We start from the raw sequence: 14,039 nt of genomic DNA on the forward strand, positions 1-14,039 counted from the left end.
TGTATGGGTAAAATCAAGTGAGATCCCTAAACTGCTTAACTTGGTGTTTTCTCATCATTCTGGATCTATAGTGGAAGCCGCTGGCATCTATAAGTAACTGGACAATGTTGGAAGATAAAATAATAAAGTAATTAAAAATTGTACCTTACCCATAAACACAATGTGCCGCTGACACAAGCCACTCGTTATCCATCAGTGTTGCTCCACATACTTGTCTCTCATTATAATAAAGGGAGGCGATCCAAGGCCAAGTGCCAACTGCAGCATTGGTTCCACCAACTATCTTTGAACTGCCCAAAAGTTGTTTTCCACATTCTGAGGAGGAAATGCATAACACTGATTTCTACTTACTTTGAGCTGTAGATGATGGGTCTGATTCATTAAGGAACGTTAATGCAGATACTTGTCGTATTTTGTATTAAATTGCACTTTGCATGCCCAGAAATGAGCTGTATGCCAGAGAACCCGAGTGTATGAAATTCATCTTCGAGTGCAAAAGACACGTACTACAGGCTACTATTTCATGGGAGTAACAGGGAGGGGAAGAGGCGTATGCATGTAGGCAATGTACAGTAAGGGTGTGCCAAGTTCGAGTAAATGCAGCAGTGTTCGATTCAAGCTTTGGGCGTCTCTAAGGTATCACGTGTTTTTCTGTTGTATCACCTGCGCCAGCTACAGGTCAGGTGTAAGTGCTGAGCGATAGCAATGACAGTCACGCATACATGCTAGAACATTTGTCTTGCAATCAGGAGAAACTGTAACAATGCATTTTAAGCACAGTAGACATTACTAACATAATAAATGTATGTCATGGGGAAAAATCTGAAAAAAAACCATTTAATGTTTTTCATCAATTACTGTATTATTAACAGGTGACAATAATTAATTTTTTATTCCTGAGCATTCTGCTAAAAATGTATATTCCACACATGTATTGTACGTATCCTGCAGTATATCAATGTCTGTCACAATACGGCAAGGGCTGTGTATGCAGATCGTACCTAGACCCGCATTCAAAAGAGAGGTTTCTTCAGTTGAATGTGGATGCCTGATTTACATGCATTTTTAAAAAAACGCCCATTACGTTCCTTTTGCGTTGCTTAATGAATCAGGCCCGTTAGCTGCAATACGCTTCATCAGCTTATTGACCAATTTTTCAGCCTTACATTGCTAATGGATTTCATTTTAATTACTTTACTGATGTCAAAGTGTATAATTGTTAAAAAAAAGTAATAATTAATAGGAGAATAGAGTGACTATGGCATAAGGTAGAATAAAGACATGATTAATAATTAGTATCTTAATTGAGATAACACATTAAAGGTTCTTTATAAAAGTTCAAAATGTACACAAGCCACTATGCTTTATAGTATTTATAACACAGACAAAAAAAATCCTTTAATGTCCATTACTTAATTTTGGCAGAATTAACTTTAATTTTTAAACAAATAGGAAAATATAAGAATATTACATGTAGAAAATATATAAATAAAAAAAAATATGTAAAAACATGTAAATTCATATTAACTTAAAACCAGTTTATTCATCACATACTCTCAATAGCATTTTAGAAAATACATAAAACACCTGTGAATCCACGCTATTATATAAAGCCAGTCAATTTATCACAATATACTGTAGATGGCAATGATATAATAAAAGTTGCTACAATACCATTGGGGCTACATAAGAAGAAGGACACGTCTAACTGGAAGTATATCGCTATAAATGTTCATTTTTGAAATCTTTCTTAAAAAATTTACAACTACCAGATATTATTATTATTATTATTGTTATGTCATTCGTTCCAAAGCAGGGAGCTGCGTGGGAAAATGTTTGGAGGCGGGAGGGAGAAGTGGCAATCAAAAGGGAGGACAAACTGGGGGAGTGTGGAGGGAGATTGGAGATGTAGGGTATAGAGGAGCGGGTAAGAGTTTTGTAGGTGAGCATGAGGAATTAAAATTGGATTCTATAGGAAACGATGGAGACAGAGAGGTGGAGACAGAAAAACAGATTGGCGTGAGAGAAAGATCAATCTTGGCGCAGTGTTAAGGAGAGACTAAAGAGGGGGGAGGTGGGTGAGGGGAGGCTAAATAGTAGAAGGTTGCAATAGTCTAGGTAAATGATGATGAGATAGTGGATTGATAACTATATACATATTACTGGCTGAATTTCTATATTAACATTCAAGAGACCATAATTACAAACTTCTTCCTAATTAATGGTTATTTTGATTGTTACTTATGTGGTGCCCCCTATGGCAGGAAACCCAGTCCTCAGGGCTCCCCAACAGTGCAGGTTTTCCGGATCACATGTGACATAATTAGCACTTCCTGTGGATCTGTTACAATGTGTCAGTCAGTAATGAATACACCTGTGCTCCAGCAAGAAGATATAGAAAACCTGCACTGTTAGGGAGCCCTGAGGACTGGGTTTGGGAAACCCTGCCCTATGGCATTGTAGCAACTATTATGATATCATTGCCATCTATGGTACTGTATATTGTGATAATTGATTGGTTTTATATAACAGTGTGGATCCACAGCTGTTTTCTATTTATTCTAAAAAATGCTTTTTAGAGCATGGGATGAAAAAAGGGGAAACATTTATGTCAAAGCACTGGTTCAAGCTGATATATTATTTTTTCCCATGTCTGTTTTATATACTTTTATATGTTCCTTATGTCATTTGTGGGTTTTTCTCATACTGTTCTATGAGCATTTGGATTTTAGGGCCATGATGGCAATGACTGTGTGGTTGTAAAATTTTGCATTTTAATAATGGCAGGAGCAGGGGGGATTGTCAGCGTTCCTTTTTGTGCATGAGCTAGGTCCCTAATCATTCATCCATATGCCAGAATTTTTTTTAGCTTTGCAGGATGAGCTTATTTAATTGGTGGAGAAGATGCATTTAGAGGGTGTTCCCTGTTTGGTGGGGAACCACTGAGAATCTTTCTCCCCACCAAAGGATGTTTCATTGTATAGGTACTCAGGAGGTACCATGATTTGGGAGACATACCTTTCAATGGGACGCCTTTTGAACCTTCTGGGACCATTTCATACAGCAAAGTGCTTTTCATCAATGTAATATAATCATTCACACAATAAATACAGTCCCAATATTCGCTCAATCTCCAATTTAAGATATAAACTAGGGAAACCTAGCGGTAACCGCCTTAAATTAAAATGAAAAGCAATGACTAAATTTATTTAGTAACAGAATTCAATAACTTTTTTTATACACTACATTACATGTAGAAATGTTAATAACAGAGTATAATGAATAAATAACTACCGTATTTATCGGCGTATAACACGCACAGGCGTATAACACGCATCTTCATTTTAAGAGGGAAATTTCAGGAAGATTTATTTTGCCATTCTGGTCTCCTTTAAATCTGTGCACACTGCTGCACAACATCTATGTAATACACTAGCACTTTGTTAAATATATATATATTATAGAAATAATTTTAGAATATTTTCAGCACATACAGTAATATTTATTACTTGCACATATTGGATCCAGCATGCTGGCACTATTGTATCACCAGTTTTTCACATATGGGAATTAGCATGTTAGCACTTTATATAATTATTTTAAAATGACTATATACCGTATTTTATCTGTTTAATTGTTAGTTCGTTGTTGCGCCGTACACAAAACCCCACTTTACTTCACTACTTTACTTGTACCTGACGGGTACAAGTTCTCCTACCTCAGACAGCGAACTCTCGCAGTGCAGAGCGTTGCCGTGGTTACGCTCCGATGGCCGCGAGAATTAGACGTGAGGAAGGCGCGGCTTGCCGTTGCCTACTGATTGCCTCACACTCCACACGCTATAAAAACATGGCTTCTTAACATTATATCGGCGTATAACACGCATACATCATTTGCCCCCTATTTTCAGGGGGAAAAAAGTGCGTGTTATACGCCGATAAATACGGTATATTATAAATCACTATATTAAAGGAACTCATGAATTTCTTTATGCATTACATTATATGGGGCAGATTGAATTTGGTCACGTTAGTCTAGGATTAACGCAGTATTAGTACTACCGAGAGGTGCAAGCAAAAATCAGCATTAAAATTACCGTACCAACGTTAACAGTGTGCAGGCCGCGTTATTCCTTACTTAAATTTTGATAGATGCTTCTGTTTTCTCTCAGGATTATGTAACGTAAAGCTGTCCATGTGTAAACATTAGTTCTGTTAACCACAGGCCAACCTTTTGAAGGGTTTGTCCTTGACTCTTGTTTATTGTCATGGCGAATGCGATAACTACGGAGAATTGCCGGCGTTTAAACAAGGAAGGGACAGAAGTGTCGCTTGGTTGTAAATCAATGCTCTGTATTGTGTATACAGCGCTATCATTCTGCTGGACTTCACGGATAGCATCTCGTTTGCAGAGTATAACTAACATGTGAGCATGTGGTAGTCCTCGTTTTTGGATTACAAACAGATTGTAATTAACTTTGCCCAAAAAAATTTCTTTGGATATATCGTGTAGTAAAGATTTTAGCTTGGCATGGAAAACTCTGGCGTTAAGTCAGGACGCATATTGGTTGCTGGAAGGTTTGCAACTGAGCTAGGATCTCTGGCCATTTTTTATTGCATAAACAATGTAATTTTTCCATATGCATGGACCATTGCCATTGCATCCTGATAGTGTTGCATCATATTGAGAGGTGAACCTTGAAATGAAGATGGCAAAATTACAATACGGTCTGGTCTAACGTTTTGTTGTACAGCAATCCCATGAACATAGTCATAAAGGCCAGCATATGTATCTACATGGAGCTATTATCGGTTTTGCCTTGCAAAATTTCGACGTTCTCCTTCTAGACGACAGTATTGTTCCACTACATATTGTTGGAATAACTTGCTTCCATCATGCAAAAAGCTGAAAGAGGTGCGTACAGCCTAGCGATATACTATGTGTTGTAAGTGAGAAACATGATTTCGATTTTCGGTTTTTAGAATGTGTCATAGTTTTATTACAACCTTCTTCACCATGAGGAAATAATAATGGGTATATCAGGGGGTCACACATTGGGTGAAGAGTCTAAATATTTTGTAGTCTGTTTCCTTGCAAAGCTTTAGAGTAAATCATTAGTTCACATAATGAAGGAGGATTCCCATCATCAGTCATAAAAACAGCGGCTACCTCGTTGACATTAGGTGTGTTGTAGCAACGCGTATCGGTTGCCTTGTCACAAACTATCACCATATGTACATCAAACTTATCTCAACCTACTGTTTGGGCATCTTCAATCTCTTGTTTTTCAACTTTGTGCATCATCATTAGGATCTGTGTATTCACTTAATGCAACATAGTGTTAAGATCGTTCATCAATGTTATATTACAGTTTGGATTTCTAGCCATACCGTGATCACTTGCCTGTTGAATATCGAGTAAATAAAGGTGGGCGTAACTGCAGTATCTGGTTGCAAGCTTCCTATTAAGTGAAGTACAACACCATGTATTTTAAAGGTGTTTGGTCTTTGGCCAGTTAACAATATTAGCTCTGAAAGATGAGAAGGGAAATGCAGAGTTGTAACTGATGATTTTATGAGTACGTATTTTGAGAGTATTTGTCATAAACAGTTCTGCTAAATATTGTGGAACAACCACAACGGGCAACTAAACCTTTCCATCGTGACAGCAGTCTGAAAAATGCCTGCTTATCAGTTGTTTTTGTCGCTTTTCTGCCTTTTAGCGAAGAACAAGTGCAGTTGTGGCAGAGCTGCACTTGGTCCTCTGTCCAGGGGCTGGGAAGTGGCGCTGAAAGCCTGGGACAAAACTTGGCTCCAGAGCGGCGACCCGTGGGTGCCAGAAATCATGTGATTAAAACCATAATCATGTGATTACGTTGGCACCTAGTGTTTTTTGATCACTTTCATCTATGCACCGCCTTTGTTCTTTGTCCCGACCTTATGGCTGGGCGAGAAAATTTTTATAATTGCCCAGCCATTAGCTTAGGGCCATAACCTCTTACCACTTTTTAATTTTTCTATGTATTACACTTTTTGTTCGGCACTTTCACTTTTTTGTTTTTCTGCTTCACAGATTTTAGCGGTGTGGGTACGCCCTTATGGGCTCACTCCCGGAAAGATCTAAGGGAAGCTGTGTGGCTCTGAAGTTTCGGCTCCATGAACCCATCATTTGGTAGGCCAGTTGTTGAGTACTTGGTGAAGTTTCGGCGGATCTCAAGGGCTAAAGGGACTCTCCTAGCTTTGTGGCAAAGGGGTTCTGAAAACCCTTGCTCCCTAATGGACCTTTTGGTTTTGGGGGTCAGGGATTAGGGCCCTATTGAAGTAGGCCATGTACCGCACCCTTTGTGCATGCTTTTTTGTTTTTTACCATTTTCTACACTTGGGGCATGAAAGCACGTTCCCAGAAAAATAAATCAATTGTTTTTGTTAAACCTTGAACGGGACGATAATATTCTTGACTAAAAGATCTTTGAACGGCATGCTCTGGGCGACCTGTAAGGGATCCACCACATTGACGTAATTGTGGGCCAAACATGTCATGACATGTTTGTTGTAAACAATGCAAAGCTAAATGAATAATGAAATAACACAGCAGTCCTTGATTGAGGTTCCCGCAAGACACATTGATATATGTGGCTGCAATGAGTTGTCACAGTTTCCAGACCACCCAGCAGGTCATGTTTCAGGTCACCCGGCAGGTGCCCAGGGAGAGTTCACTAACTGTCACAGTTTCCAGAGCAACCAGCAGGTGCACAGATGTATTGATCACTGTCACATTTTCCAGACAATTGTAAAGCATTGTTGTAATTGACGTTTTGTGAAATAATAATATATATACTATACATATTGTATTTCTTACTTGAAGAATATGAATAACTTATGAATAGTGAAAGGTGAGGCTGAAATCCCCGCAGTCAAAATTCTGCTGATATACAAACACAGAGAAACATCAATGTATACACAAATAACCTACCTCTTGGGTTGCATTCAATATAAATGACATTCTGATCGGCACATTGATCACTGTAAGAAGAAAGAGAAATATATTTTTTTATGCCCACAACAGTTTCAATGCCTTATTCTTCACTTGTTAAAAGAAACCTCATGATGAATATGGCCATTTACTTCTCAATGTCATGATGAGCTATGTGCATTCATATTGTCAACTATAACAAGACAGGAATGTTTACCCAAGCCCACGGTTTTCTGGTATTCATACACTTTATTTATGTATTGTTCTTTTGTCACTTGTTCAATAAAGATTAAAATTAATCATTGATAAAATAGAAGAAATCTGAAAGAGAAGCCAGACATAAATAATCAATTAAACCATGTTGCAAAGTATTGGTGCACATGCTGCCTGCTTTTGCATGTAGTACACAACTATTGGTAACCTTATTTTTACTAGAGATGCTCGGGCTCGGTTTTCTGAAAACCTAGGGGATTCGAGTAGACTGGCGAGCTGGCTCGGTACTTTCATGAGTCCTCGGATCTGAATCATGGCAAAACGTCATTGTTGCATTGTCGGATCTTGTGGGTTTTTGATTTCATAAGTACCTCCCTCCCCAGTTGATCCAGCGCCATTGCTCATACAGAAACAGGAGAGGTAGCAGTGTTCTTGTCACTCTCCAGTCTCCAGTGCCATTGCTCATACAGAAACAGGAGGGGTAGCAGTGTTCTTGTCACTTGACAAAAAATGACTGGAAATGACTGGAAATTAATGTTATTGAGGTTAATAATAATGTAGGAAATAAAAAGAACCAATTTATGTGATTTTAGGAAAAAATAGGGATATTAGAAAAAAATAGGGATGCAAAACCAAAACCGAAACACACGAGGGCGGTTTTGCCAAAACCAAAACCAAAACACTTGGGTCAGTGAGCATCTCTAATTTTTACACTGCAATTTAGAGTTAAGCTAGGACACGCCCCTCTCTCAACTCTAAACCTGTCTGCACATTTTAAATGTGCTCGCTTATACAGTGCAACATGGTTTTGATAAGATGCAAAATTGCACCTTCTACCTGGATTTACTTAGTGCTAAATGGGGCGCATAATGTATAATATCGGTCTTGGTTGAACGTGGAGCACTACAATCCCCCTAAATACTAAATTCATTTATAAGGTATTAATTGCATTGTAAATTCTCCTCTGCAATGAATACTAACATATAAAGCCTATAGGATAACACTACATGGTAAGAATTGCATCAAACTTGCAGAGAAAAAGAAAAAACTAATTTTTTGAAGTTTGGCAATATTAATAAGGACATTTCCAAAGACAAATCCCTTACACCTGGACTGTCCCTAGAAATTAGAGACAGTTGACACTTATCCAATCCATTTAAATATATCAGACTCCTTAAGTCTTATGTACTGCCACACAGTGCACACAATTCATCAACTCAATTATCTTTTCCTGCTGCCTCTTGACCTCCAAGCAGTAACAGCATAGTTCCGATCATACAATGGTTAACATTCCAACTTCAGAACTTTTTAAAGAAACGCTAAAGACAAACATTGAGAGTACAGTGCATACATAGAGCACATTTCTTTCCAACCAATAGCAAAATCTTGTGACCCCCAAAATGCAAGAGGCTTGTTGGATCATAGCATAAATATGCATAAATATATCCGCCATGTCTCCATTCTATTTGAATGATAGCGGGACAGGGTTAAGTGTGAATGGCGGAGTCCAGATGAATTACAAAATTGTAATTTTGTAATTTTGTAACTGCTCCCAGAAGTTCCCATTTTAGCTGGACAGTCCCTGTTTCTGGAAATGGATGTGGTCAGCCTGACAAATAACTTGCAAAAACAATTGTGTGGCCTGGGCAGTTTGGAATGTTTTTAGGGACGTGGATCACAGTGTATGAATTCATTAGTAGGTGTGACAAACTGTCCTGCTCATAATTAGATTAATATTTGTCATCCTTGAGCAATGTATATCTCAGTAGATGATAGATAAGGAAAAGTTTTCTGCATTTGAATGTTTATGTCCTGCAAGGTTCGTATATGGTCATAACTATACTTAAGTGTCTCTTCTTAAACTCCAAGCTGCTTTATATGAAAGAAGTCTAATTACATATATTTATTGAAGCCCGAGATATTTGAGAACTAGGCTTTGTCATGGGAGAAGCAATTTTCCTATGCACAGAATATTTCCCAATAATTAAATTTTTTGCAGAACACTGCAGTGAAGGACAAAGGGATAACAGTTTGGTAAATAAACTGGATAATGTAAGTTCCGTCAGCTGGTGATGAATTCTCTGTGCTGATATTACACTGTAATTGGCCTGTGACTGTTGCTGACATGGCACTGCATATAGTATCACATAGATGAAAATGCTTCCATGATGCTGTTATACTGTTTATTGAACTGTATAAAAACAATCTGGCCTTGTAACCAATTCTCCAAGCTAAGCTTATTTGCTGTAACCACGTCCATTTTTGTTGAGTCCAATCCCCAAATAGCTAAATCTCTTTCCAGCCCAAATTTTGGGGATATCGTACATGTTGGACAATAGAGTTATATGTGTTGCATCATGGGTCTTATATTATGGATATGGGGATGTATAATATTTAAAAAGTGTATTTACTAAGTATGCACAGTTTTACAAACTGGTTCTGCCCATTTAAAAATTTATAGCATTATGTTATAATTGTTTTTCTATCTTTATTGACATACAGCGGCTACAGGTATAGTTGATCAATGTCGTATATCTTTTCTGCGGTTTTTTCCACAAGTAATGTCATATGTTGTCTTAGCTGCTGTCCAACCAGCCTATAAAGGGTTATATAGGTGTGGTTCAAACACCAACTTTCTTGACAAATTACAGCTCCCTAAGTAGTGAGGTGAGTGTGTATGACTCTATCTGCATTTTAGTAATGCTTGAAGCAGGGTCGTAACTAGGGCTGTGCAAGAGGGGTAACCGCCCAGTGAGCAAAACTGATGGGGGGCGCAGTGTGTGAATGTTTTAGGTTAAAATTGAGGGCTAAAGGACTAAAATTTTAAGTTACGGCTCTGGTTTGAAGAATAGGCTTATCTACTCTCCCGAAATTTACGAGAGGGTCACAAAATTTAGGGAATCCTACCCGACTCCAGGAAGAGTAGGCAACCTCCCGGACACTTGTGGAGGCAGAGCTTAGTAATGTAATTGCAGCATTAACCCCTGCCCCCACTATTCAATGCCGTGAATGTTGGCTTTTTTTATATATGGGGCGACAGTGTCACCAGTCCCCCCTACACTTGTCACATGACCTGTCCTCCTGGATAAAAGTTGGCAAGTACAGTATAAAGGCTTGCATTAAATGAAGACCATTAATATTGTGTTGCAATCATAAAAAAATAATCTAAATACGAACCAAAACCTCAAATTTATATTGTGCTGGATATATACAGTGTTACTCTGGTAAGAAGAAGTGCTGATAAAAACAGTGATCTTTTTTGTACCCATATAATACCCCATTCATACTGCACCAAAATCCCGGGTTTTTGCCGGGGCGAGCTCAAACGACCCGGGTCTTGGTGCAGTATGAATGGTACAAGTCAAAAATTCCGGGTCTAAAAACCCGGGTCTTCAACCCGGGATTTATCGAGGGGTAATTCCTGGGTCGGACCCGGGTTGCCTGCACTATGAATGGTGCAACCCGGGTTTTTCAACCCGGGTTGCACAGAAAACAAGCTGATTGGCTGTCTGACCTGTAATGCTCACAATATTTACATTAACTGCATACATAAAACCAGGAAAAAAAAACTCGAGAGGAAAACAACAGTATGGACTGAAACAACTACTTCTATCATCCACACTATAAGAAACAAACGAAAGAGAAAGGTCGCACATACTTTACATAGGTGACTAAAGTAAAGTACGGAGCGGTGAGCAGTACAGAACGGAATTGGTGGAAACACTGAAGAAATGTCTGATTGTTTACAAATGATACAATGGAACAATAAAAATTTAAATATCTTATAAGATACACTCACACATCTTTATGGACAAAACAGCAGAAAAGCAGACTATTACAAAAAAAAAAATGTTTTCAGCCAATGAAAACTGCTCTGGTGATGACTCCCACAAATTGCCAGGGCACCGACTTGTGCAGTATGAATGGGGTCAACCCGGGAAATTCCCGGGTCCGAGGTGCAGTATGAATGGTGTTTCTGAGCTGGGACGCTCCGAGCCCCGGCAAAAACCCGGCTTGAAAAATCCGGGATATTGCCTGGGCGGCATTAGGAAAGCGGTATAATATAGCATATTGCCATGAAGCTAGTGCTCTGAAAAATACAGGTATGCTGAGTACACTGGCTTACCTCTTTTATCATTTATAAACATTTATCTGTATAACGCCAACATAGGGCCTGATGCTGAGTTAGGAACAAAGCAAAAAAGGGAGCAAATTTCTCCACTTCCAAAACCATGTTGCATTGGAGGGGAAGGTAAATTTAACATGTAGGGACAGATTTATAGTTGAGCTAGGGCATGTCCTTGGATCCACTAAAATTCAGTGTAAACATAAAGCTATAAGCTTGTGTGCTGCATGAAAAAGCAGGTAATATTTTCCTATATATTAATTTGCCCCCTGTGGTTTGTCCATGATCAAATTTTTTTTTGCTCCGCCACTAACTTGACATCAGATGCATACCCTGCAGTGTTTTATTTATATATATATATATATATATATATATATATATATTGTGAATAGTGTGCAAACAGATGGCTCCTCACACAGGTTTTCTGAAGCACTGTGACGTTTATTTTACTTGTCAGGATGGATAAACAGTCTTGGCAGTGTCTTCAGCATACAATTGAAACATTCACAGCAATAAACATAATTCAATAGCCCTAAACATTGGCTATCACAGATAGGTTCCTAACTGGTCACTGGCCACTTGTTGGCACCAGTCTCCCACACACAGATCAAACCTAGCTTTTTAAGCTTCCTGTCAGGCCTTGCTCTGGTTGACTCCTTAATTGATTAGACCAGGTGCTCCACATGTTCTCCTGCTCTGTGTGTGTGTTTTTGTGTGTGTGCAGATTAAACCCTCTCTGCACCTTTAGCCAGGGAAACCACCACTCGTTCCTCTATTAGGTGACAAAGTGTCCCAGTTTCCACAATATATATATATATATATATATATATATATATATATATATATATATAGTGGATTTTACTTGCATCTATCTATCTGTATGTAATCGCCATCAGGTGCATTTCATTGGCATTCCCACAGGAAGCATCACTGATCACCTCCTTCTGCACTATGAGGAGCAATATAATGAGGAGGTCATTGGGAAAAGATAGGTACTTTTTAACTGTACTGTAGCATATTCCAGGCATTGTGCACCAATAAAAGCCTCTTATACGGGGAAGCCCTAACATTCTGAGCATTCCCCATAATAGATACCATCTACATTTATGAATTTCTTGATATTTTCTGCCATACAACTTCTCAATTGAAATATTTTATTGGCCACTAGAGATCAGTAGATCCTAAAGAATTGTCTGTATAATGGTAATATTAGTATACAGAGGTTAAACTACAGCACAATGCAAAGCATGTATTGTATTCCCACATGGTTTGAAAATACTGCAATGTTATTGCAGAATAGAAACAAACGCATACGGCCAAAAGAAAGCAGCAATCAATAGGCTGTTCACACATACACAAGACACTGTGCCAGGTAATTCTAAAAGGACACGGAAGATAGACCTGAAAAATAATAGAATCATCATCATCATCATAATAATCATAATAATAATATATTATTAAAACATAATTTAGTGCAGCTCTTTCCTGTAGCATTTAACTCTTTAATATATCCCTAACTCTGCATATAAAGCCAGCTTATGCACAACAGGTGGCATTTGTGTCACGACGCAGCAGCTACTGTGCTTTGATAAAACAGTGAGAGGAAAAAAAAAAGAAAGATAATGTCTTCCACAGCATAACATTAGTTTGGAAATTTGATTTGGCTAACACAATTTGTTGTGTTAATCGCCTCCCTTTCTCTCTTATCAGCACATAATTGAGCTAAATGGAAATAGCAGTGCAGCTTCTAAACTTAATACACACATCATCTTACCAAAATCAATTTTGTAATAAAAGAAGCACTTGCCTTTAGTCATGGCAGCCGTGAGACAGTCTGCAGGTTTCAGTGAATAGGTTCTAAATCGAAATCCGACAATGTTGTCACACTGATCTGCACAGGCTGGTTTCCATGGATGCAGATAAAGCAAATATATGCCTATCTGCAATACATTATCTTTCGGAAAAAATGCTAATCCTTTGAAGACCTAATAGATTAAATTGCTAGAGAGGAGAAATATAAGGCTGCATGTTCAAAGTCTTAAACTGATAGTAATGAGCCACTACACAGATGTACATTTAACATGCACATGTAACACCTCATTCCCCAGAGTGTCGTTGAGAAGAAGTATGTATACTTTCTTTCACTAAATAGCAATCTTCACCATAATATCTTCTGCGCAGTGCTTCTACCTTAGTCAGGATTCACTAGTGTCTTTGTTGGGTAATATTGGTTGCATCTGTAGCAGCAGAGGGAGACTATGGGAAACCACTGCTCACCTCTGCGCAACTCTGGTAGCCAACACTCATCCCCAAGCTTGCTGGGAGATGTAGTTCTCGGATATCCTTGCCCATCACGGACTACACACAGAACAATTGTTATTTTATATTATAGAACATTCTGACCAGCTTTATTGCTATTGCAGTTACCTGTGCTGAATTAATTGATGACAAGGGAGCTCTATTTTTACTTACCACTAAATAACTAATGCAGCATAATGGACGAGGTCATGTTGGAGGGTCTGTCATGTGTTTGGGTTGTGTGCACTTATCCATAGATGCTGCTTTGCCTTCTGCATATCCTGTCTGGGATGAACGTGTCTCCCAATCACTTTGGGCTGGCCTTCAAGAGAATGCCTTTCCCTGGAATCTGAGCCAGTTCATTATTTGCAATTGCTACAGCTAGTTTCTCTGTGCATTCTTGTGACTTGATCCTGACCTGTTACCTGGT

General features: G+C 38.5%; 1 protein-coding gene across 1 annotated transcript in view; it reads right to left on the reverse strand.

Annotated features, from left to right (window-relative positions):
• The window catches only part of TMPRSS15 (transmembrane serine protease 15), a 224,362-nt gene that overhangs the window by 22,656 nt on the left and 187,667 nt on the right, over positions 1-14,039 (reverse strand). The window contains exons 20-21 of the mRNA XM_075197836.1: positions 6,973-7,022; positions 150-315 (exon numbers count right to left, since the gene is read on the reverse strand). Of these exons, the coding sequence (XP_075053937.1) occupies positions 150-315; positions 6,973-7,022 (216 nt within the window). The remainder of the gene's footprint in view (positions 1-149; positions 316-6,972; positions 7,023-14,039) is intronic.

Source organism: Mixophyes fleayi, chromosome 2 (assembly GCF_038048845.1).
Source record: "Mixophyes fleayi isolate aMixFle1 chromosome 2, aMixFle1.hap1, whole genome shotgun sequence".
Lineage (NCBI taxonomy): Eukaryota > Metazoa > Chordata > Amphibia > Anura > Limnodynastidae > Mixophyes > Mixophyes fleayi.